The 27464-nt window shown below is 41.5% G+C and overlaps 1 protein-coding gene across 1 annotated transcript; it reads right to left on the bottom strand.

Annotated features, from left to right (window-relative positions):
• Nucleotides 1–962: 962 nt before the first annotated feature.
• LOC134189460 (uncharacterized) lies at nucleotides 963–27040 on the bottom strand. The gene is made up of 28 exons (XM_062657734.1): nucleotides 26946–27040; nucleotides 26577–26882; nucleotides 26064–26180; nucleotides 25602–25997; nucleotides 25152–25534; nucleotides 24060–24146; nucleotides 23892–23972; nucleotides 20601–20794; nucleotides 20461–20540; nucleotides 19143–19192; nucleotides 18912–19071; nucleotides 18013–18469; nucleotides 17833–17874; nucleotides 17508–17572; nucleotides 16363–16590; nucleotides 16043–16150; nucleotides 11483–11540; nucleotides 11003–11418; nucleotides 10849–10938; nucleotides 8842–10586; nucleotides 8245–8776; nucleotides 7958–8175; nucleotides 7710–7892; nucleotides 3620–3808; nucleotides 3258–3560; nucleotides 3138–3197; nucleotides 1282–1452; nucleotides 963–1217 (listed from the first exon to the last, which is right to left on the bottom strand). Exons 1-28 carry the CDS (start codon nucleotides 26962–26964, stop codon nucleotides 1170–1172), a joined length of 6786 nt encoding a protein of 2261 aa, XP_062513718.1. The 5' UTR covers nucleotides 26965–27040; the 3' UTR covers nucleotides 963–1169.
• Between the last annotated feature and the right edge of the window lie 424 nt (nucleotides 27041–27464).

Here is a 27464-nt window from a genome sequence, read left to right as displayed (position 1 = left end):
ACTGTTGTGTTAGAACCTGAGCACAGCAATAGACTGATAGTGTGTGATACCTTGTACCGATCTGGAACGTAGCTTACGACTGTTATAACATATATTTATATTACACTATGCATCGAACGCAGGGTGTGGCTGCGATACAGTCTACTGTAGGCGTGACGAGCATTTGGTTACAGTCACACACCTTATAGTTGTTCTGTACCTAGACCAACCTCGAGCTCGTTAGAGTAACGGTTTTGCTGTCATGTATCAATCGATGTAGCAATGCCGGTACACAGATCGGACTGCATAGTAGTTAAACGAGAATCAACCTACAAATTTTCTCTAGACGCTTCATGTAGACTTGCAATTATCATGCAACAGTAATCTTGACTTAAACAAAGTTGCTGTAAACAAGCCTAGATGTAAAACAAACATCAGTTCTATTCAACTTTGGCAAAGAAACATAATGAGTGTAGCTTACAATTCTGCAAACTAGTGTTACCATGCGTAGGCTTACTGAACTCACTGCTGCTGAACGTTCAACTGGTTGACTAATGATTTTGTCAGGTTTTATCTAGATCTACACATTTCCCCACTAATCCCGTTACGTAACGGTATCACCGCGTTAGTGTTGCATCATCACGCCTACCGAAGGTACCGTCCCCGCTGTCATCATCCGTAGTCTCGAGATTAAAGCCAACTGTTCTAACCCTAAACGTGTACAACGATATCTACGCTCTAAGTTGACAAGTGACAATTTCGTAGCTAAGAGATGAAGGATTACGCCTAACGTAATTAATTAATTACTGGTACCATCTATTACTAGTGTACGAGGATTTACCTAGAGTTGCGGAAGAAATCAAAAATATTTAGGATACGATCCCTACAGGATCTGTAGACCTAGCTATCAACTAAATTGGGAAACAAACTAATTATCTCATGAATTATTTAGGATTAACTTAGGAAGCCGCCACGTGTTCGTTTTTCTGAATCATTACTAGTCACAAATGACAAGAATAATTGATAAAGACATCCTACAGTCAAACATCCTACAGCAAGAATGGACATACATTGGCTACACATAATTGCGCACATTTAGATAAGTTTGCATGCAACTACAAATTTCAATTAAAAAGTTCTAACAAAATGTCAGCAAGCAATAACAGTAATTTAAAGTGGCAAAATTTGCTCTACTGTGACTCCACACAATCAGCTAGCTCTTGCAATTGCACTAAAATCTAACAACAAATTGAAGACAGACGTCAATGTTGTAAGTTAGTATTAATTATCATGTCCACTTACAGATGAGATTTCAGGTCTCTGTTTGTAATCGACTGTTGTAGCCGACTTGGCTATATCAAGTAGTGTTAGACCGAAAGGATAGCTTTCCCGTCCTTTTGGCCACTTGGCTTTCGGATCAAGCATGTTCACCAGCTTGACGTTCTGTCCTTCGATGTAACTAATATACTGCCTCTGTAAGAATAAAACTGCACAGTAAGTAATTTTTTGTTTAATTATGTGCAGTGTTGTGTGTGTGTGTGTGTGTGTGTGTGTGTGTGTGTGTGTGTGTGTGTGTGTGTGTGTGTGTGTGTGTGTGTGTGTGTGTGTGTTCGAACAAGATTACAAAATCTTGCTGAGGAGGTACTACCAAAGTCACAGTGTGGTTTCAGAAGCTCAAGGAGCTGCACAGATATGATTTTCACAGTGCGTCAACTTCTTGAAAAGTCGTGGGAACATAACGCAAAATCGTTCTTCAGTATTGTAGATCTAAAAAGGGTATGACTCTGTTCCACTCTCAGCCATGTTGTTAACATTAAAGAAGCCTAGAATTCCAGACCACACCATTGACATCATTCCATGACGGAATGACGGCTAAAATCAAACTAAATGGAACATTGCTAGAGCCAATCAGTGTTGATAACGGACTACGTACGGCAAGGCTGTTGCATGGCTATCAGGGGCTATGAGAGCGGTGACTGAATATATGAAGACAAGTCAAGATTTTGGTTTATCACTGAGCCTCCCGAAAACTAAGGTGATGGCTGCAGGTAGGGAGGTATGTTCCAAAGATTGCAGTCCCATACATACTGAACATGGTAGCATTGAAATATGTACGAGATTTCACATATCTTGGATCCACAATTGAAGCTTCAGAAAAGTTAGACTTGGATGTAGATTGCAGAATTACGAAAGCATCCAAGACATTTGGAGCTTTACGTAAAGCTGTGCTTGAGGATAAGAATCTGACTACATTGACAAAACGCAAAGTATATGAAGCTTGTTGCTCTCCAAACATCTTCAGAAATTGAACTCTTTTCATAATAGATGTCTCCGGTCGTGTCTTGGAATCTCTATCACAACACAGTGGGAAAATCATATCTCAAAGAAACAATAAGACAAAGCTGGGGAGATCCTGACACTATAAACATCAAACTTATAAGACGACGTATGCAATGGTTAGGGCATTTGGCTCGAATGCCCAACCATCGAATTCCCAAGATGTGCTTTTTTCAGTGGTTATCAGAAAAATGTCCACAAGGTAGCCCTAAGAACGTTAGAAAGAAAGACATAATTAGGAAAGACCTAAATGATCTGGAAATTCCAGAAAGCCGTTGGTATGACTTAGCAAATAGATCAAGATCTGCCTGGAGAGACCATTACCATGCCTGGCTGAAGTCTAGTCAAGTGTCATCTGGCAATGTTGATTTACAAACTGTTGTCTGCCCTGAATGCCAGAGAGGTTTCAGACGCATTAGTGACTTGAAGAGACACAAATGCATTGCTGAAAGAGAAAAACCCATACATGAGCAAATGGAGCTATTGAATGCCAGACATGTAAGAAGTACTTTCGAAGCAAAGAAGGCTATGCAATACACAAATGCATCGATAGTCACGGGAAAACTTTTCTATGTCTTTGTCCCCACTGAAGGGGTAGCGTGTCCGTTTAGACGGAAGCAATACAGAAGGAGGAAGAGGAAAAGGAGGAGGAGGAAGAGGAAAAGGAGAAGGAGGAGGAGAAGGAGGTGTGTGTGTGTGTGTGTGTGTGTGTGTGTGTGTGTGTGTGTGTGTGTGTGTGTGTGTGTGTGTGTGTGTGTGTGTGTGTGTGTGTGTGTGTGTGTGTGTGTGTGTGTGTGTGTGTGTGATCATGCCAAACACACCAAATCTTGTGCTTTCTTCTTTGAGTACGGCGGCAGTCCTGTCGCCAACTCCAATAGCACCTGCAACAATAAAACACTACACTTAACAACCCTAACTCAATCGACACTAAATTTCCATACCATTCCTAGCGCATACACATCAGTCTTACACGACACAATGCCCGTGGATAATGTCTCAGGTGGCAAGTAAGGGACAGTCCCTAATCGTGACCTGTTACTAGCTTCTTGTTGGTCTTCACCAAAAATTGATAAACCAAAGTCAATTAGCTTAGCCTCCAGTTTCGGTCCCAACAAAATGTTAGAAGACTTGACATCACGATGTATAACAGGTCGACGGTATCTTGTGTGTAAGAACTCCAATGCCAGTCCAATGTCTTGACCAATCGTCAGTCTGTGACGCCATTCAAGGGGAGCAGAGTTATGCTGTTGAAATGGTTGATCAGCATGTAGCCATTGTTTGCAATACCAATATGTTGTCTGACCTTGCAATCCAGCCTTTGTGAGAGTGATCCTCCTGACATGTACTCATACAGGAGACACAGCTGTGGCCCATCACTTGAGAAGCCTAGTAGTTTGACTATGTTTGGATGGATGTACCTTGTCAGAATGTTTATTTCTGTGTCGAATTTGAGGCGACTTAACTCCAATTGCTTACTATTCAGACTCGACGCCTGTCAAGTTAACACACATGAAGTTTAATACTCATTAATAACAATACATACCTAGTACACACGCGCGCACACACACACACACACACACACACACACACACACACACACACACACACACCTTTGACCTTTGAGCTGTCCATCCTCAATGGATGATAACAGTGTCTCTACGTACAAAATGACAAAGGAGGTAGAATGGAACTTTAAAAACTTATGACGAGCTACTGATGTGCTCGCAAAAACGAGAATGTCTTGTGAGGTCTCCTTTCCTCCAAAAAGATCTTCTACACTGACAATGAAACTGGTAGTGCTTCTCAGTTGATGGACGTTCTTCTCCAGATGTTGAACTACTTGTTCTGTCTCTGTCTACTTGAGATTTCCACATAGTTCTTTCCTGTGATAGTGTATACCAATCTTTTTCTGGTATACCACGGAGGTTCACGTGACAGGAAACTGCATCTGCCATCTTTTCTTTACACCATGACAAGGTCGTTTTGAAGCTAACTCCCCAAACAGCATCTGTTTAGGGAGTCGTTTATCATCCATTCGGGGGACATGACCAAGCCAACGGAGCGGATGGTTTGTTACAACATCTGACATTAATTCTTCCATGTCAAAGTCTTTTGTTAATTCCCGGGATGGAACTCTATCTTGCCATTGCTGATATTTGTTAATTCTCATGATGGAGCAAACACACTGATTGTGAAAAGTCTGTAGGTGTCTCAGATTATCAGATTTGACTGTCCAAGTCTCTGACCTATAGAACAAAATGGGCAGAACCACCGCTTTATACACTGACTCTTTGTATCGATAGACAAGTGCTTATTGCGAAAGATTGAATTTCGTAAACACCCGAAAGCTTTGGCTGCTTTACCAATTTGACTGGAAATTTCCTCTCTAATTTGCAATCCGTTGTTATGCAGCTTCCAAGATATACGAAGCTACTGACCATTTCAATATGCCCTCTTGCAACTTGTACTGATTCAGTCGCACGTTCATCATGAAACGAGTCATTTCTGAAAACCATTCCTTTAGTTTTCTCTAAACTTACAGTCAAACCCCAATCCTGTGCTGTTTAAATAAATGATCTGGTCATAATCTCAAAATCTACCCTTGATGTGGTATACAAAGCTGCATCATCCGCGAACTGGGACTCTGTTACTATACCATCAGAAAGTCGAGCTTTGGTAGTTCTGTCACCAACCAGTCTTCTTCCACATCTAAATTGATAGCATACTCCAGCTCCAGGACACCTACATCGCCAATCCTTAACGACAGCATTAAAGTAAAGATTGAACAAAGTGGGTGCAAGAACACATCCTTGTCTAAGACCATTTTGGACAACAATTTGATCTCCAATTCTAACTTCTGCTTGCATTCCATCATGGAAAGATCGAATAATATTAAGAAGGGTTGGTGAAATGCCATACTTTTCAAGTGTCTTCCAAAGAGCAGAGCGAGGCACAGAGTCCTAAGCTTTTTTCAAATCAATATTATAAACAAGATGTAGAGGGAAGTGTTGTGTTCCCTTGTTTTCTCGATAAGTTGACGTGCCACAAATATCATGTCCACACAAACACGTCCTTTTCTAGAGCCACATTGTGAATCTAACACAGTTTCTTCAACAACTTTCTAAAGGCGTTCTTGAATAATTATTGCACAAACTTTACCAACGGTATCCAATAAGCTGATTCCCCTCTAATTATCACAATGATGAAGATCTCCCTTCTTTGGGATAGGAATAACTTCTGCATTCCTCCAGTCAGACGCCACAGCTTGCTGTTACCATACTATAGAAAAGATCTGTAATAGTCTTTCTTGAAGCTCACCACCACCGAAGGCTATCATTTCCGGCAATATTCCAGTCTTACCCCAGCCTTACCTAACTTCATACTCTGCAAAGCTGACTCCAGTTCTTCACTGGAGGGTACTTTATCAAGCTCAAACTGTATAGGATGAATTGGCATCTGAGCCAGAACATCCTGATTGTAAATACTCTTTAGATTCAGAACGTCCTGAAAATGTCTGAACCATCTTCCTCTAGTTTCTTCAGGTGTTGCCAATAAAACGCCATTTTCATCATAAACAGTATTGGTTCTGGTTGAACGTCTTCCAGCCTGTGTCATTTGCAATTTTCTTATACAACCACAACGTGTTTTACCATCCTTTACAGCCATTTCCGCAATTTTTGCTGTTTTTCTCAATCCAACTTTCTTTTGCTTTGTCTACAGCTTGTTTGACCTGCCATTGATACTGGTAAAAACGTCGTGGATTGCTGTTGTATCTTTCTGCAACAGCCGATCATGGGCACAGTTTCTTTGTATTGATCAAAGGCATGAGGACATCTGAACTTTCAATAAACCAATCTGGTTGCTTTTCCTGCCTCTGCCAATTGACGATTCAGCAGAATTTACAATACATGATTTCACAACATTCCAATTTTGCTCCACTGGCTCGGGTGAAGAAAAAAGATTCTCACTCAAAGCTTTCGCTAAACTGTCACTATACTTCTTCCTGACTGATAAGTCATGTAGTTTATGAACTGCAATAGGAATGGGACTGTGACCTCCTTTGGAAGTGAAAATCTTGCTGTTCAATTGAACAGTTGCTCTGACCAAAGAATGGTCAGTCCAGCAGTTTGCTCCTTTAACATGCTGGCATCCATACAATACCTTCTCTGATTTGAGCGTGTCAAAACATAGACAATAGTATGCCAAGCTTTGGTTGCAGGATGCATCCAAGTTCCCAAGTTCTTAGCTCTCTTTTGGAACCAGGTGTTCAAAACTGAGAGCTGGCTTAGCTCACAGAATTGAAGTAGATCTTGTCCAGCTTGATTTCTTTCAGACAAATTGTGGTAACCAATCGTACCTTTCCAAAGATTAGACTTAGGGTCTCCTTTACCAACCCTGGCATTGAAGTCACCCATAATCAATAAAAATCCGTTTAGGGATGCTGTCTAGAGTATCCTGTAATGAGTCATAAAACACCTTCCTGGTTGAATCTGACGTCCTATAAGTAGGGGCATAAACAGAAATAACAGACATGAAGCCTCCAGACTTGGATCTCAAATCCCGCATTCTGGTACCAGATGTACCAAATTTCAGACGAGCTGTTACAATGTGTGAACTCACTGCTTTCCAGACTCCTCCTCCTGCTTTCCACGCTGCTGTTGAATCTTCATCCAGGAAGATACCTACTCCTTCGTTACGAAAACACTGAGTGTTAGCTGGTGGTACTTCTTTTCCTGAATGCAGGAAGGTACATTGGCCGAAAAGCCAGACATCATTACCAAACCATTTGTTCTCCTGCACTCCAGCAATGGAGATTCTAAAACGCTGCAGTTCTTTAATCATCAAGTCAAGTTTTCTGTCAACTCCAACACCATTTTGACTTTGTGGAAAAGATCATCTACATACACAAATGTCTCCAGAGTTCTCAACCAAAGATTGCATATTCCATGAGGCCACAGAGAAGCGCGCACTCTTCTTTTGATGGCTATTTGATGATACACTCCCATTTTTCGATGACTTATACACCTCCTTTGTCATCTCTCTCTTTGTGCAATAAAACTCTACACACTGCTTCAGATTGCAAGACTGAATGGGGAAATCACAACTACACCCTGGTTACAAAAACCACACGGAGTGCAACTGCTAGACCAGCTCCTAGCCGTGTTAACTAAAACACGTTTCCGGGGTACACCACGAGGAAGTGGCTGACCATTGTACACACACACACACACACACACACACACACACACACACACACACACACACACACACACACACACACACACACACAACAACAACAACAGACAAAAACAACAATCAGACAAACAGACAATGACATTACCACAAAATTGGGTACACAAAGATAACTAATATCTACAAACACGGTAACTTACATTTCTTAGCTTTTTAATAGCAACCTCAAACTTATGCGCTTGTTCAGAGTGCAAGACTCCAAAGTAAACAGTACTAAACTGGCCGTATGCCAAGCGTTTCCCTCCTTCATAAAGAGGCTTGTCATCAAAGTGCCCTGTCGCCTCTTGAATGTGTCGAAATTTACATTCAAACATTGGATTAACCTACACAACAATCAAAAACACAATCAGAATATGTTTAATTCTAGCGTCCCACAACGTGTGGAAACCTTTGGTTCTTCTTTCTCTTGTTGAGTTACTTTGATTTCCAAAGAAGAAGATACTTCAACTTCTTCAGAACCATTCGAAGACACAGTAATTATTTGATCTGAAGTTACCCTAGTTGAACCGTTTGCAACGTTAACTGAGCTACTAGATTTCACCATTACACGACTATCATTTGAATGATCTTGTCCTCGAGATATCATCTGTTCAGGCTCCTTATTCTCTGCAGAGATTAAATCAGCGGGTTGAATTACTGGGGCACCGTTACGTGTAGATGTTGTGAGAGACAAACCAGAATCGTGTTGCGAAAAGTCTTGCCCCAAACCTTTAGTGTTTTGATTGGCTGACCTAACCGGAGGATTCTGATGTCGTGGTCTTGCAGTCTTCACTTGATTTGCAACTGAAGGACTGGCAGAACCATTGATCTGTGGCAGACCATCTCTTTCTACTTCATCAGACAGTTGTGCTGACAAGCTCTTTGGTTCTTCAACTTTTGTAATTTGAAGTGATCTAGAATCTAATTTGGAATACAATCCCTCAGAAGTTTGTTCTTTCTGATGAGGCAGTTGGACATCATGTGTCCCTCTCAGTGAGGGATCTTCTAAGATACCCTTGAGCATGCGGAATCCTCTTTCACCCCGTTTCTGAAGCATTAAAAGGAACACAAAGGCTCTAGAAGAAGGATCACAAAGCACTAGCTTTTCCATCTCGGCTTGTGCAACTTCCCATCTTTTAAATAGAGAAACTGCAGCTCGGACAATGTCGATTGAAGAATCATTCAATTGTACTAGTAATTCATCAAAATGCTTTCGAATAAATGTAGGCTACAGTAAATAAAATAAGCAGTGTCAATAATTTAAAAGTATAAATTGAAACAAGTTAAACAAACCTTTCCTACACTGCCAAACCACAGATAGAAATTGTCTGGTGGATAGAAGGGATGGTTTCCAACTGAGTACAGTTGATCAGTTGGCGTCACGTTAGCAGTGCCCAAGTCAACAAAATCAAGTACAACTTGATCATCACAATTAAATTCGGTGACTGCTGCAAACTGAAGGCTTACTGTCCCATCTAACTGTTGCTTAATGTAAAAACTAAGCAAATCTCTAATACTCACGCACACTACAGCAGTAGCTGTTGACATGAATGTTGGATCTTGAGTTTCTACATATACGCCGGCCATGATGCAAGCGTAATTTCTCTTGTAGACAAGCTGCAGAACATGATTTGGCTGGACGTTGAACCTGGCCTCATATCGTGTACACTTGACAGCCAATGGAAAACGTTTTGTGAGCATCGAAACAACTTCATAGAAAACAGTCAATGGAATATCTGTACGGCGGATCCCTGGAACTCTCAAAACTATGGGAAAGACAGCTTGACCACTTACTAGAGGCAAACTTTCAACTCGTAAAGTGCCTGGAATAAGATAAGAAGAGCGATAATTTGGAGTACTTGTAGACGGAGATTTCAACTTTGCAACATAGACTTCTGAAGGATTGATTTCACTGCCAGATAAAGAATTGGCGATATTAAAAATAACGCCTGATAATTCAAGTAATTTCTTGACTTCTTGAGGCATACAGCCAGGAAAAGATCGGTTGGCTAGCTTTAAAATTTCTTCGCTGAAGAAACCACTATTGTGAGCAGATGGTACGAGATGCTCATCTTCTTTGTTGCGTTGATCACAAACTGCTTGAATAAATTGGCTTACATTGCTACAAAACCACATCGGACTAATTATCAATATCTGAGGAAAACCATCAATGAAGTGCTTAGAGGTGCTCATTATGTGTCCACTTCCTGTAGACAACCCTGACCTCACAAATGATCGTCTCAAAATAAGACCTTTGTGTTCCAATTGATTGATCAATTGTGACAAACTGTGTTTGTCTATCATTGAGCTACCAAGACGCTCAACAACCGTTTGTAAAGACAAAGTGCGTGCACCTGCCTGCTTTGCCTCAAAGATAATTTTCTCAAAATTTTGCAACAATAGGGTATCGTCTTTTGCACAATCGATTGCAGAGAATTTTAATGCAGAGAAAACGTTTTCATTCTTGCAGCTCAGCTTTGTCAAGAAAGTGTGTTGTGACGCCTTCCAGTACCACAACTTGTACCTGTACATTTTCAAGCACGTTGCAAGCAGCTTTGTAATTGCATTGGCCTCATTTTCATCACCTCTTAGGTCTCCACTTGTCTCATCTGCAATTACTACGTGTAAATCTAGCTGCTTTAAGCCATTCGTCCATTCTTGTAATATATTGTTTAGAACGTCAGGGTTACCACCATTTTCTTGTAAAAATTTGGAAGAAACGACAAGTAAAAGCGGGCTCTGTATGCCACTCATACATTCTGCAACATGTAACATATTCAACTTCGGTTCAGCATCCGTTAATTTCTGATTCCATTCAACAGTCGTATCACTGCGATTGCTACCAGTACTACTCATTTTTGTTTTTACAATACCAAACACTTGAGACACAGTGACTTGAAACTGAGATGGCTGTCTCAAGTAACTATTCTCTAACTCTGGCAACAACAAGTTGAATGACTGCCGACAAATTTCATTCAGAGATTTACTACCGCCAACGTCTAGAACGTGTACAACTGCAATCGATTCTCTTCTACAACCTGATAAATAAAAGATAAAAACTCTTAGGTAGAAAAACGTCAAGCGTAAGTTCAAAATTAATATTACATAAAAACTTGACAATTATAAAAGCAAACAAAAGTGAAAGATAAAGTAATGCAAACACCCCTAGCTGCCCGCTGCAGTAGTTTAGCCTTATGTTATAGTGCTAGCTATAACTCAACAAGCTGGTTGGAAAAAAGAGATTGAAGAAGAGAGACAGAGATGCAAACAAAAACAAATGTACATAGATAAAATGTGTACCTTGATGTTGTGGTAACGAGAAATCTCCAGTACCAACTTGCCTCACCGATTGATATCTGTTTGCAGATGATTCACTAGAATATCCTGAACCTGAAGATGGGCAACTCATATAGAAGCTTCCAATACAAACATTAAATTGAATTATTATACTCACTTTCTGACTGCAGTGATTTTTGGGTATGATCTCCCATGCTGTTCATCCCACCAAAAGAAAGAGGAGGAACACAATCTCGAACTGTGTCTGTCCTACCTGGGACTGATTTTACAGGAATAGATTTGTCCGAAGGATCAGTATCACATCTGTAAGCACCTTCATAGCTGTCACTACCATGTTGATAGTTTACTAAAAGCTCTTGATGCACTCGCGTTTGGATTACTGATTTCTGTTGCTGAGTATGTACTTCAATGTAAGTCCTGTGTTTATCACTTCCTTCATCAGAGCAGACTACAGCTACAGTTGTGGGAATGTTTGCTTTGCTGTTACCAGCACTGTTTTGGTCTACAGCAATTTCACTGTGTACTGTAGTGCATTCACTGTGTCCTGTGCATGACTGTAAGTCGTCGTGTTGCCTGGTACACAAAAATCTTACTACTACATAGTCTCAGTTGATTTATATAAGCAACCGAGACTTACTTTGTCACTGCTGTTTGCTTAGGACACATAACAAGATCATCAGTTGCAATGTCATAACCTAGAAAATAAAATGTATTAGCTATATACATGTTATGTGTGCAATGCAGATATAATAATAATAATAATAATAATAATAATAATAATAATAATAATATCACATCCTAGTATAGCTTCTCAGCTAGAAAAGATGGAAACTCCTACATCTCAACTCAGTCCAGACTGCTGCCAAACAGAGGATGGTCTTTCGCTTGATAGTGATGCTGCTGTGGACCCTGTACTTCGTCAAGAGTTTCTTGAGTTGCAGAAAGTCAGGCAAATTCCTATCTGTGAGAGACAACGCCTTCCAAGGATCTTTGTGAACAGTGAAACCCTGAAACTTATTGGCGATCTTAACACGATCATCAATTAGTTGAAGGATGAACTAGATATGAGTGAAATCAGTTACCTGGTATACTCTGCTGCTTCACTAGTGTCTAAATGGCGGGGCTTAAAGACCACAAAGTCAACCAATTCTCAAAACACCGACATGGAGATGAAGGCTGGATATGGAGATTCTCACACTTCGACGTGCGATCTCACTGTTGCTGGAGGGTTAGAAAGGGTTCATCAGGCATTCGTATGTTACATGAACTCCGACTTCTCCGGCATCAGTTGGGCATTTCCTGTTCGGAAAGTTGTGAGGTCACCATCAGTCGGTTGAAAATGGAACTTAAGTCCAAGGTCGAGCGGACCAGGAGGCTGGAGAAGAATCGTAAGAGACTTCGCCAGAACGGTTTGTTTCAACGAAATGCTGGATGGTTTTACAGAGAGTTGGGTAAGCAGACTATCCAGGTCACTTCTCCGCCATCCGAGTCTGGGATCGAGCAGTATTGGGGTGGTGTCCTAGAAACTGAGGTACATCACAATGAGTTTGCCTTCTGGCTGAAACGTCAAACCGATGGCGAGATGCAAGAAGAGATGAGCAGCAGTGGTTACCTATCTCAGACAATGAGGTCACATCGTGTCTCAAAAGGATGGGGAACTGAAAGTCTCCTGGTCCAGACAAGGTTTATGGTTTCTGGGTTAAGCGTATCACGTGTCTTCACACTGATCTGACTTGTAACTACAACCTGCTGGTTCAGAATCCAGACTCTGTACCCAACTGGTTGTCGCAAGGAACAACCACTCTGATTCCTAAAAACGACAAGACTGACCAGGCCAAAAATTACCGGCCTATCACGTGTCTGTCTGTCTTCTATAAGACCGTCACCTCAGTCATCAGGCAGCGGATTGCAGGGCATCTGGTTCAGAGAAACCTCATGGCTCCAGAGCAGAAGGGTTGACGACAGGAATCTTTTGGTGCAAAGGATCAGATGTTGATCAACAAGCTGCTTACCGAAGACTGTAAGACCAAGCACAAAAGCTTGAGCATGGCTTGGGTGGACTACCAGAAAGCCTATGACAGCATGCCACACAGTTGGTTGCTCCAATGCCTTCAGATGCATAAGATTAGTCCAGTCTTGTGCAGGCTCCTGTCACGTGTGATAAAGAGTTGGAGGACATCGATAGTGCTTTCTTGCGGAAACAGTACAATCAAGACAAGGCGTATGCAGATCAGGAAGGGTATCTTCCAAGATGACTCACTTTCTCCACTTCTCTTCTGTATGGCTCTCAATCCTCTGAGTAAGGAGTTGAACAGAACTGGTTACAGCTACTGGATGACCACTGGGCATGGTGAGACTGCCAAACATCAGCTCATCAGTCAGTCATCTACTTTACATGGATGATATGAAGCTGTATGGCAGAAACTCTGATCAGTTGGATGGGTTGTTGCACACAATGCATACCTTCTCTGATGACATCCAGATGAAGTTTGGTCTGGAAAAATGTGCTGTTGCACACTTTGTCAATGGCAGGCTATTCGGACACAACTCTGGAGTGACGGTAAGAAAAATGGACACCATCAACTGTCTGGAACCGAATCAAGTCTACAAGTACTTGGGTGTAGATGAGAGTAGTAACGGTATTCAGCACAGCATGATGTGGGAGAGACTCCGTTGTGAGTACTTCCACAGAGTGAAGGTTGTTCTCCGGACTGAGTTGTATGGACGGAACAAGATTCTAGCCATCAATGGGTTTGCACTACCGGTTCTCACTTACAGTTTTGGCGTCATTCATTGGAGGTGCACGGACCTGCAGCAGCTCGATTGACGGACCAGAAAGCTTCTCTCTATGCACGGTGTCCACCATCCTTCTGCAGACGTTGACTGACTGTACACTCCTTGCAGTGATGGGGGTAGGGGGGGGGGGGGAGTTTACAACAGATTGAGTCGACATATCAGTCTTGTATTGTGAGGCTGAACTGTTACCTTGCTGAGAGTTCTGATCCTTTCATACAGATGATGCGGGAGTGTGACTCCGGAAAATCTTCACACTCGATCAAGCGCATGGCTTGTCGCTATACTGCACAGCTGCAGAGGAGTCTTGCTTCGGACAACAAGTCGCAGAGCTTACACGGGAATGCGTCCATCTTGGTTGAAGGTGGCTTCGAGCAAGAGCCTGAAACAGATGCAAGACATTACCGTAGGTATTGCAGTTCTCTTCGTGTGAAGTCCTGGAGCGGAAAGCCTATGCACGGGCAGTCTTGCCGTCTCACTGAGCAACCGCCTGTGGACATGAAAGAGACCTACGAATGGCTAAAGGCAGCAATCTTCCTGCTGCAACTGAGGGACTGGTTGTTGCTGCTCAAGACCAAGCTCTTCGGACTCGGTACTATGAGCGCAAGATTCTACATCGTGATGTCAGTCCTACTTGCCGCATGTGCAGTGTAGGCCTGGAAACAGTCGACCACATTGTGGCAGGCTGTAGTGCTTTGGCACCGATGGACTACACTGATCGACACAATCAGGTGGCCTGCATCATCCACTGGGATGTTTGTCGCTATTTTGGGGTTCCAGTGGAAAGCAGATGGTACCGGCATCATCCTGATAGGCTTGTGGAGAAGGATGACATTACTATGATGTGGGATACCACCATCCCCACTGCCAAGAAGATCAAAGCCAATCGTCCAGACATCTGTCTCAGAAATAAGAAGACAAACACTTGTCTTCTTATTGATATCAGCTGTCCTGCTGATGGCAACATTGACAAGAAACATTCTGAGAAGTTGGCGAAGGACAGCACTTGCGAGTGGAGATAAGCCGCATGTGACATTGTCGAACACTGGTGGTTCCAGTGGTCTTGGGAGCTTTGGGCACAGTGCACGCAGGTATTGCACGGTGGCTGGACATTATTCCAGGTCATCACAACCTGCAGCACTTACAGAAAACAGTGCTTCTGGGATCTACTCGGATCCTTCATAAAGTCATGTCTTCTTTTTAGATAGCCATGATGGTCTAAGTACTTCTGAAGCAGGCTTTGCTTCTGTCACTTGTAATAGACTTTACAAACCAGACTGATCTGGTTGACCACGACACAGTAAGTCGCCGCCGTGGCTTAGTGGTTAGCGACAATGGCTACTCCTCCATGGTTTGGGGGTTCAAACTCCAGTGATGACAGTAAATTATGAAACTTGCCTGTCTTTCTTTCTCATGTTTCTCTAGCTTTATCCATGAGACTATGACTCGTTTCAGTCGTTGGGGAGTTTCTGTGGTCTAGCGAACAGCCCGTTGGCGATGACATTCAGTGCTTTCCTGGTTGTCATTGATATCCACTAGGCGTGCTGTCCCGATGTTTGCGGTCACCGTAATGCCTGCAATCTATATCGAATTGGCTAGCTTTGATCGCCGTGTGGACTACACAAAATCATGTACTCTGCTGGGCTCAACTGCTGGGTTGGTGGGCGCCCAGATGGGGGTAAAGACCCCACTTGCCCATCATGGAGGGGCATAGCTACACATAATAATAATATACTTATGGCACTATAATTTGACGCTGACATATAAATTGTCAATCAAGTAGCTTAATTATTCAATGCTACACTTAAATTGCACTGTTTGCTGAAGTGTTAAATACGTACTGCATTGTTCATTGTTCCATGCTACCACGAATACATAAACCAATTGTAGTAGCACGTGCAATGTACTGCATGTATAGTCTTTCACAATGAATTTCTCCATTCTTCTCTCAGTAATCAGTATAACATCATGACATCACAAATTTTAGAAAGTGACTGAAAGAACACATTAATTTTCTTCCCTACGCAAGAAGTAAATAGTAGATATAAAAGCTCACAACTGACTATACAGTGGCAATAATACTGATGTCATAAAAGTAAAATAAAAACCTCACTTAGTGAGCACCTTTGTAAAACAACCACTTCACCAGATTGTTGTAATACAGATATCCACTTTAATGCATCCGAGCGTCCCACACCAACTCACCAATAAAAGCCCAGTTTGGTCTATAGTCCTATGAAAGCTAGGTCTTTATACCAAACTCACTGTATTGACTAACAGCTCAATTAAAAGAAAATGCTGTATTGTACTTAAGACTACCTTGTTTACGTGTAGGTTATATTTACTATACTATAAGTTATTAGACACATAACATTAAGATCATAATTTCAAGCTCAAATCATACCAAGTTCATGTAACAAATGTCTGAAGTTCTCTTTGTAAAAGGAAAGTGTTGGAAAGTCACCAAAATTTTTCTGTTGTTTAGGTTTGCTGCTGTCAAGTTCACAAACGCCTATATGATACAGTAACACTTGATTGTTCTAAATTATTATCAATGTATGTATGTACACACACACACACACACACACACACACACACACACACACACACACACACACACACACACACAAACACACACACACACACACACACACACACACACACACACACAAACACACACACACAAACACACACACACACACACACACACACACATGCACATACCTTTGACTTTTGCAGAAGACATAAACTTCATTCCAACTTGCAGTGTTGGTAATAACTCTGCTTGCCGGAATATAAAATCCAAGCTGCTAACGTATTGGTGGTGCCATATTTGTTGCATTTGTATCATTGAAATTATAATTCTCCAAATGTTCTCTCTTGACAAAATTTTTGAATAATCTAGTGTCTTTGACCAATAGATTTGTAGTAGTTGCACAACAAAACTGAATGCTAAACAAGACAAACAACTGACCCAATTGAAATGCTTGAACAATATTCTAGAATGCAAAACCTCGGTAATTAATAAAGACATCAAGAAAACCTAATGACAGTTCTAAAGTTCTCAGTTGTCTCCATGGTCATACATAGTTGATTAGTCAGTCGATTATTCTTTGTTTAGACAATTAAATAAAACCTTCAGCTAAAAGATTGGCCCAGGGTTTACCTGGTGTGCATGCAATAGTGCTGCAATGTACTGCAAGTCAAATTTGCAGCACCAAAGTAATGCCAAGATTGTAAGTAATACTCAGACACGCCCATTAGCAATTATCATATTTGCCATTATGGTAACTACTAAGTCTGTCTATTCTTCGTAAGTGTGAACTCGGAAGTGAGTAATGAAGTGGAGGTCACACCAGGTGTGCTCATTAGAGCACTAGGAGCTGCTCCAGTTGGACCATGTTACACCAATTATCTTAAATGGTTCCAGTTGCTGATCAGTTGGTCTTACAAGATAATTGGATAATAACCATTGCTTCACCCGTTTGTCTTTGATATGCAAAAGTATTATCTTTCCGTTTCGTTTGTAGAAAGGGCTTAGATACTTAGATAATTTGATAAACAGAAATGCCAGACCTAGCGGTTTCTAACAATACTGAGATCACCGTGAAAGTCCAAAAAACAGCAGAGATATTAATGATTTTCAAAGTTCACACTTATGGGGAACAGACAGCCTATTGCAAGCAGTGTGTGTGTGTGTGTGTGTGTGTGTGTGTGTGTGTGTGTGTGTGTGTGTGTGTGTGTGTGTGTGTGTGTGTGTGTGTTTGCACGTGCATGGTGTGTGCGTGGTGTGTGTGTGTGTGTGTGTGTGTGTGTATGTTTTCAAATTTCAAACCTGAAGTCCCAAAATCTAGACAGTGAATTCTCACCTGCAAATACGCACGTCAATACGAAAGAAGCACGACACCAATACAAAAGTGTGACAGTGTTCGTCCTGCAAATTGAAAGAACAATAGATAAAGATACTTTGTATATAGTTGGGTAGCTAGACCCTAATAACCCCCCTACGTGAGACTAAACTATGACGTTAGATCCCCTGGGGATTCCCCAATGTTCATCATTCCCTACACGCTCTACATTCATGATTGTCTCAATACTTCCGTGTGATTTACGATTAGGTAAACTTTATCCTGTAGATTAAATTAAATTGCGTACAAGCTTGACGAATTTCAACATAACAATATTGAAACTAACCTGATCAAGCTGCCTCTGAAGACCACATGTAGATGGCTTGATCTAGAAGAGATAGAACACAATTTAGCTCTACCTAGCTAATGTGTATACACCGTGATATACACAGTCGGTAACGCAAGTAATTTCCTACCCATTTCTACCAAGTTATTCCATTTTCAAACTTTTTATTGACTTTCTTACCTTTCTACCTTGTTCCATTGTTTGAGAAAAACAGCCAATAATGCGGCAGACATCACATGACTCGAGAAAGAACTACAACAAATCGCTATCACGTATTCCATGTTGTAGGGATAGAGAATGGTCTTCTGCACGGCCCCTCTTAACGGGCGCGCGAGGAGTGGAGAGGGGGCAGTGGAGCTGGCAGAAGTCACACGTTGGATAGCACCAATGATATGATCAACACGTTCCTGATCCGCTGCACATCCTGATGCCATGTCAAAAATCATGCTAAAAAGCTTTAGCATTTTATAAGCATCTTGGACAAGTTGGTGGATTTGATCAATCTCATCACTGCTGTGTCCACAAGCTATTCCAAGAGCATACCATCCGATAAAGCTCACTTGTTGGATAGCACCGATGATATGATCAACACGTTCCTGATCCACTGCGCATCCTGATGCCTGACAGACAGTAGAACCTGATAACAGAAATACCAATAAAACATGACAATTATAGAAGAGAAATCCTTTAACAGCAACAGCCTTCCATTACAAGTATCTGATAAATTAGGTAAACATTCAATAAAGGTGAGCAGACTACAATCACTCAAAACCCCTACTGCTACATTATCAATTGTAACAAACCTCTTATCATAAATGTGTGGTGTAGATCACTGCAGACAATTTCCCAAGTACACATATATGTACAGCACATACATCAAAGTCAACCCTGATGATAATCCAATCCATACACAATTGAATACATATTTAATAAGACAAGATAATCATAACAACTGACTAGAATATTACCAGGTCGTCAACTGACTTATTTATAAAGCTGAATGCTCAGCACATAGCAGACGTGGAGGTGAAATGCATGCTTCAAAGGACTTAAACATGTTACTTTCACTTGTATCTAACCATTTGATTGTTGAATTTTCTCAGCTGCAATTCTAGCAGTAGAGAGAGCAGACAACAGAACATCCATAGTTTCCTCATGTCTGGGCTTCACAACGTCAATGCAATGTGCACCATCTGATTGTCTTTGCTGAGCAAAAATCTGTCGTTTCAGTTGACTTATCTACATCAACACCACAAATACTTGAAAACCCAACAATATAGACGTGATGATAATACAGACATACACATTACCATCTGTTCTTTCTGGTCAATGTCACACACACGCACTTCCTCATCATTTGCTATAAAAATAACATCACTCACATAAAAGTTTGTAAAGTATTCGTAAATTGGCAAATGACTAAAAATTGCAATTTTTTGATATCAACTAGTGTTGAGAATTGCAGGAATGAGCAAGAGTGACATATGCAGAAGAACTGCAAAAGATAGAAATAAGTCTGCCTTAAAGGCTGCTTATGATTATTAATGATACCTGCACACACACAAACACACCCACGCACTCAATCGCCTACCCATGCACTCATCCACCCGCGCACCCACATACCCGCCTACTCGCCTATACATCCGCCCCACTCATCCACCAGCCTGTGCGCCCATCCAACCGCCCGCCCATCCAACCGCCCGCCCACCCAACCGCCCGCCCACCCAACCGCCCGCCCACCCAACCGCCCGCCCACCCAACCGCCCGCCCACCCAACCGCCCGCCCACCCAACCGCCCGCCCACCCAACCGCCCGCCCACCCAACCGCCCGCCCACCCAACCGCCCGCCCACCCAACCGCCCGCCCACCTGCCCGCCCGCCCGCCCGCCCGCCTACCCATCCATGTACCAACCAAGCCACCCACCAGTGGACTCACCCACCCACGCACTCAGGCACTCACACCCTTGTAAAAACTCCCACACTTCCACACACACACACACACACACACACACATATCCACCCACCCACCCGCCCACCCACCCTCCCGCCCGCCCTCCTGCCCGCCCGCCCGCCCTCCCTCCCGCCTTCCCGCCCGCCCACCCGCCTTCCCGCCCGCCCACCCTCCCGCCCTCCCGCCCACCCTCCCGCCCACCCTCCCGCCCTCCCGCCCGCCCGCCCGCCCACCCACCTTCCCGCCCGCCCACCCTCCCGCCCACCCTCCCGCCCTCCCGCCCGCCCGCCCGCCCACCCACCAAGTCATGTACCAACCAAGCCACCCACCAGTGGACTCACCCACCCATGCACTCACACCCTTGCAAAAACACCCCACACTTACACACTTACACACACACACACACACACACACACACACACACACACACACACACACACACACACACATGCTGGCAAATGAAGATAGAGAAGAAAACATATCTATACCAAACACCAATATCTACCAATAAATCTTACGGTCACAAATTAAAAATTAAATAATTAAATGTAATTAAATTAATGAAATAGGATTATAACAACTACATCACAATCTAACAAAAAACCTATTCCAATCTATAATGTAACGTCACATAAACAGAATTAAATTAAATGTATCACATAAGATATTTTCCTTACATTTTATAGCTTCTTCCATCATCTGTACCACATCAATACGACCATGCTGCTTAGCAACATCCAGTGGTGATCTCTTCTGACTGTCATACAATGACATCACGTTAGTAATATTGTTAACTGTACAATATTAAATGTATCACCTTTTATGGTGAGGACTTACTCCATGGTATAAAAGAAAGTCAACACAAGAAACACGACTATTACAAGCAGCAAACCACAGTGGTGTACAGCCTTCATTATCATTGATATCAACAGAAACACCAAGAGACAAAAGCTTTTCTATAATGGTCACGTGATTGTAAATTGCAGCCCAATGAATAGCTGTTCCTACCCACTACAGAAATGACATTGATAATTACAACAAAGAAAACATTTTTGTTAGAACGTGTAAACCCAACTGACATTCCATTCAACCAAAATTAATAAAACAACCAACAAACGATCATAAGCAATAACAAACACACAAACTTAAGAAATTATAGACACCATGTTATAAGTGTGTAGCAACAAATATTCTAGGTTGATATTTACCAACTGATAATATTCCTACCAACTTAGTAATTACCCTAATGTTTGTTGACAATGATGTGAAGCCTATTAATGTTCTTCACGTTTGCATATTGCAAAATAAAATTTTTTTTGATACATGAAACAGAGTAATCATCATAGATTAGAATTTCCCTAATATTATTTAGTAGATTTCAAATAGAATTGCTTTAATAAAAGTGAAAATTAGGGATACTTTGGAGTCTCTTTCTATCTCATGTTCTCACCCGTTGCCCTTCATATTCTGTCTAGACTCTAGGACGTTGATGGACCTCCAAATTTTGGAAGGACAGCTGTTGGGCTATATGTATAGGTGACATCTATATAGCACGCTAATCATAAGATAAGTAAGTAACTTATACCTTGGTCAAGTGAAGTGATATGTATCAGTGAGAGTATGATAATAACCGGAAGTAGCTTATTGCACACTTGCTGTGTAATACACCTCATATACACTACCTGAATATGTACTCGTGACCAGGTACACGTCACGTGACCATGTGATAATTAAACTGAGTATGATAATGTCTCAAGGGCCACTCCAAAGATACTACACTATTGGAGGTTACGACATACCCAGGCCAATGGGTAGTAAGGCTACTGCTGGACTTTGTAAAACACTTTCTGCCAAGTTACCTTATCAGTGCAGGATCCGGAAGTCTGTTGTAGATACAAGTAAACTAATTTCAGTAAAACTGAAAGGTTGTCTGCTGATCTGTCTGTTGGTTTGTAAGTCTCTGTATGTCTCTGCTAAATAAAAACACAATAATAACAAAATTAAGTTAATTTTTTTAAAATTAAAAAAATTACAGAGACATTCAAAGACAAAATCAGGGAAACAGAGCTGACACACATCTCTATATTTTTCAATACATGAACAACAAGCAACAGAATATGAACTGAAACTCTCAATACTCAAACTCACTTTATTCTTCTTCAACACATCTGAATGATGTTTAATGAATAAATCAAAAACACTTTCATTTCCTCTGTGTTCTGCCCACATCAAAGCTGTCCTTCCATACTACATACATAAGCAGTGCTCGAAATAGCGGTCGGACATCGGACATTTCCGAACACTTTTGTTGTTTGTCCGATCACGAAAAGAACGTTCGGACAAGATGTCAAACTTTAGAAACGCAACTGTAGACATGCCGTAAAGGAGCTCTAATGTCTTGCTCTCAAGGTTAGATTTATCATTTTCCACTACAGCTAGCTGCACAATGAGCGTCTATTCGTTTTGCCGCATGTTTCCGATGTCTATTACCCAGTGATCGCCGCTCTTCATTTGATAATTGAATTATAATTACTACGCCACAGGTGCGGCCAACTGTAATCGACGTGTTTCATCTCTATATCAAAAGGTTCGTAGTAAGATTAGTGTTTCTCGTATATGGGTTATCAGAAGAGATACACATGAGTTACTATAATTTTAGTAGCGACGTAGTATACCCCAACCGGTCTTGTAGAACGGATTCCTGAGTCACGTGCTGTAGTACTGATATGCACGGCGTTCTCCAACTATGTCCTAACTTGTCCGCTGTGAACTTCAATCTTCTGTCGCTTTTTAATTTTATAGTATGTACAGTATCCTAGAGATTTACAGAGGCTACTCTCTGTTCACGCTGACTTTGCTCCCGAAAGTCAGTAATGATGCAGCTGTAATTGTTTACCACAAGCAGATGTTACGTGATATCCCAAAACTGTCCATTAGAAGTCATATAACAATAGAATGAGGTTATGTAAACGTAAAGGCTATCAAGACGGCACAGAACGGGAAGAAGAGTCACGAATACCAACAGCCCGCGAAACAATGAGGACTGTGAGTTGATGTCACAGCGGTGGACCGTTTAGTGACCTTGCTAATTGGCTACTTCCTCTAGTAGCTGTATAGTCATACCTTCCTAATTAACTCATGCGCTAGGAACCCTATTGAGGATTGGGAAGCTTGGGTGGGAACTGTTGACAAGCACTAGTTTTGTACGTTGTACATGAACCTGTACAATTTAGTGTCAGTTTAAGCCTAAGTAGTAACTGATTTACTCTCTGATACAACAATTAGTACAAGCTGCTTCAAGGCTAATTAATAGTTAATTAACAGTGAATATAAGTGCTTATGAGCAGTACAGAACATGATTCAACTTCTGCTTTACTATTAATTAATTTAGCTTAATACATTTTGTCTACGTATCTCGTTATAGGAACTTTCTAATGTCGCCTAATCCACAGACGTAAATCACAAGTCATGAAAAACAATCTGTGGGAGACCATTTTAGTCTCAAACTCTGTTGACTTGTGGATACTTAGTACTATTTATAGACCAGAATTGGTCTACCTATGGCTGGACTGCTTCGAAATGTCTTGTCTAATGTCGTTGTAAAAATGAAGAAATTATTTCCACTGTTGTGTCTTTCAAGAATGGCAAAAAAATTGCCTCAGCTTTTGTGATACCTTACTGAACTTTTGTACTCATGTAGCTGTTGACTGTTTATGGATATCATAAGGCATGGTGACACTGATCTTTTGCACTCATCATGTTAAATTTGACTGCCTTTTTTATTAATGCGCGTTATAACAAACAAATCAGGTTTTGATGCTCCTGAGTAAGTTAGTTACGATGGAAAATATGTTTGAACTAATTCTAGCTGTGAAGTCTAATCAATTTAAAATTTTAGTCTCACGTAGCAAGCCCCTCCCACTTTTGATATTAAAAGGGGAGGGGCCAGCTACGTGAGAATATGTCCGGACAATGTTGAAACCTTAATTCGAGCACTGCATGCATGTGTGGTATGTAGAGATCATAACGTACAGAACATGCACACAATAACCATAAATATCAATTGTACTGAGAATGACATCAATTTATAATAAAATAACTTCATTACTTCATTCTCTTGCTGTGACTGCATCTCATCAAATCGTCTCTCATTACACCCAACATTCACATTCCTTTCCCTTGGATCATCCTAACAAACAAATAATGTGAAAATATAATACAATCCATCAATATTGATATCAACATTAACAAACAAATGAGACAAAACTCTTTATACCAAAGTTGTTGTTCTTGTGTTGTGGTCTACAAAGTAGATTCTCCATTCATCAGTCCTTCTCATCTCCCAGCCTGTTGGTAATGCATTCTATAACCGAGAGAAAGTCTTAATACAGAATGACAATAACAATACAAAATAGAAATGTACATTTATCATTCAATGTTCTGATACATCACAATGAAAAGTGAAATTACAATCGTTTATGTCGTGTTCATAAACACTCATTCTAGTGCATCCTGTTATGTAAGGTAGCATGTCTACTTTAGTTGAGCACACCTGGTGTTAGCATACTTGAGAGAGTTCCCCTAATGTATTGCACGTGTTCTCACCAAAGCAGACGAATAAGTACATCCATGAGAATCTCAGCAATCATTCTAAGCTGCTTAATTAATATTAATTCTATAACCATGTCACACCACATTTTGCATTATGGCAGCAAACTCAGTGTGTGTGTGTGTGTGTGTGTGTGTGTGTGTGTGTGTGTGTGTGTGTGTGTGTGTGTGTGTGTGCACGTGCACATGTGTGTGTGTGTGTGTGTGTGTGTGTGTGTGTGCACGTGCACATGTGTGTGTGTGTGTGTGTGCGCGTGCGCATGTTGTGTGTGTGTGTGTGTGTCATGCGTACGTGTGTGTGTGTGTGTGTGTGTGTGTGTGTGTGTGTGTGTGTGTGTGTGTGTGTGTGTGTGTTATGCACACGTGTGTGCGTGTGTGTGTGTGTGTGTGTGCGCGCGCGCGCGCGTGTGTGTGTGTGTGTGTGTGTGTGTGTGTGTGTGTTACCACCCTGGAAACTCCCACCAAAATAGACCTTCAGTAAAAAGCAGTGATATCATATGGTAGTATATATGGTATACCTCCCATTCCTTCACCTTTTTTACATGTTGTGCTTTGTAACAACGAAAAGCCAAATTTGTCCAATCTGCTAATCCAATGCCAATGTCCGATTATTCTAGAAGACTATTGGCCAAATCAATTTGTACCGTTATAGTTCAGACTAGAGTCGCACGCTTCGTGCGTTCTTTGGTCTGGAAGTTCAAGGCTAGACATGTACATGCATGTGTGATATGTAGAGATCAAAGCTTCTCATGTCACTTGCCTGCTTGTAATTATCTGGACGTTGATGATAACATCGAAATGACAAATTTGTCCATTCAATTCCCATCTTTTCTGTCTCCACTTCCTTCACTCGTGCCTCTGCACCATCTGCTCGTGTTTCTGCACTATCTGCTCGAGCCTCTGCACTATCTGCTCGAGCCTCTGCACTATCTGCTCGAGCCTCTGCACTATCTGCTCGAGTTTTCTCATTACAAGCTCGTGTTTCTGCAGCATCTGCTCGTATCTTTTCAGCATCAGCTCGTCGTCTCTCCTGTTTTGCCATTTCCTCGGCTACTCTTCTTTCCCTGTCTAGTTGAGACACTTTAACAAGCAGCAGCTCCACTTGCCTTTGAAGACTCACAGTTTCTTGTGACCTTGTTGTCCCTACATTACATATCATGTGTGTATTGTTAACTAATACAGAGACAAACATAAACACAAGTGATGAGACCTTGTGGAAAGAGAGAAACTTTCACAGGATCCTCTTCCAGCTTGTCAGCAACATGTGACTGACCGACAACACGAAGAATGTTGCAGAATGTGGGAAACATCACAATCGGTTTAGTGGGAAGAATATCAATGACAAGTAGATGTACTCTTCCTTCTTGAGTGAGACGGTTGTTCTTTAGAGCATCGAAGTCGTCTTTGGATATGAGAAACCGTTCATACAGACAGCCGAGAAATTCAGTGGTAAAACAAAGGCATCGAGACAGGAAAGAGTAATTCATTCGAATAGCTGACCACGGCTCAACACGAGACATGAGTGAGAGCCATGCATGCTCACACATCACTAATGGCTGTGTCACACTCTCAGTGTCTGTTTGTGTGTCTCCACCTTTCATTTCCACTGTGTTCATATACAAAGCACATTATGAAGTAGAAATATACATAGAAACTTAAATACAAAAATTACCTAAAGTCGATTGAGACGTGATTTTCTCATCTTCCTGTGTTGTAGACTGTAACTCAGAATGTGCACATGAAGCTGAAGCAATGGGCGAGACTGCTGGTTTAGTGTGCTCCGCATTGTCTATTCAAACATTTAGTTAATATTAAAATCATATTAATATTAATAAGTATTATTAACTATTAACTAATATTAATTAAGGGCACAGTAGGATGGCATAAACTTATGTCTACTAATGTGCAAAACTTCAGAACAAAATTGCCTGTATGTTATGTGCTGATTAAATAAGTTTGTATTAAATTAATCAATCCTTAAAACCTCCCCAAATTGATTCCAAATTTTAGCTTCAGTCATTGGGATACTAAAACATTTATATAAAGGTGAAATACTATATAATAGTTCCTAATGTAATATCACGTGACTAAACAAACCCTTTCATTAACGCGCGTTAGATCGGCCCAATCTAAATTTCCATGCTTCATACTAACATGCAAGACATTTGCTCTAATAAATCCTTACTCTCAATGCTGTCTTGACGAAGTCGCTTGACCAGATCATCTAAAGTAGAATCTCCAACATCACTGAGAACTTCACAAAATTTCTCAAACGATCCGACGCTTTGCTTGCACAGCACACCCAAAATTTCCTTTGCCACTTCTTCTTCTGACTTGGACTTAGACAATTTGTTGAACTCTTCCTCCTCCGATGCAGTGAGAAGATGTTTGCTATAAAGTCTGGAGGTAAGGTGATGCCAACTTGGACATAAGAGTATTACCACCTCCATGTATTGGGGCCTCAAATGAGTTTCCCATTTAGGGTCAATTCCTACAGCCATGTAGGTAACTAACAAATTATTTAACTAAAAATTACCCAAAATACCAAACTTACGTAAGGTAGACTGAGACATGATTTTCTCATCTTCCTGTGTTGTAGACTGTAACTCAGAATTTGCACATGCAGTTGAAGTAGTGGCTGTGTGCTCTGATTGAGTGCGCTCCACGAAATCTATTACAACAATCATGTCAATTTATCATCAAATAAGATGACAATGTTGCAACCAAGTAATCTCGGTCTCGCGTAGCCAGACCCTACCACCGCGTCATAATTGAAATGGCGCGACGGTAAGGTCTGGCTACGCGAGACCACAGTCACTCAGCCTTCAATCCTTGTAACCTCTCGCGCGATCTGCTGCTCTCTTGCAGCCCTAAATTGCAATATAAACGCGTGCGGCACAGCAATAAACGTTGCGAGACGGCAACGTGACGACAAACGGTAGGATTGACGATCAACAGAGCACCGACGTCGAGAGACAGAGATGAACACGATATTGTAAACGAGATTCTTCACTAGCGATTCTATCAATTGTTTGATAGACTCACAAACACGCGGAATACTCACCGATAACAC

This window comes from Corticium candelabrum, chromosome 14 (assembly GCF_963422355.1).
Source record: "Corticium candelabrum chromosome 14, ooCorCand1.1, whole genome shotgun sequence".
NCBI lineage: Eukaryota > Metazoa > Porifera > Homoscleromorpha > Homosclerophorida > Plakinidae > Corticium > Corticium candelabrum.
This window is presented reverse-complemented; position numbering and strand designations above follow the sequence as displayed.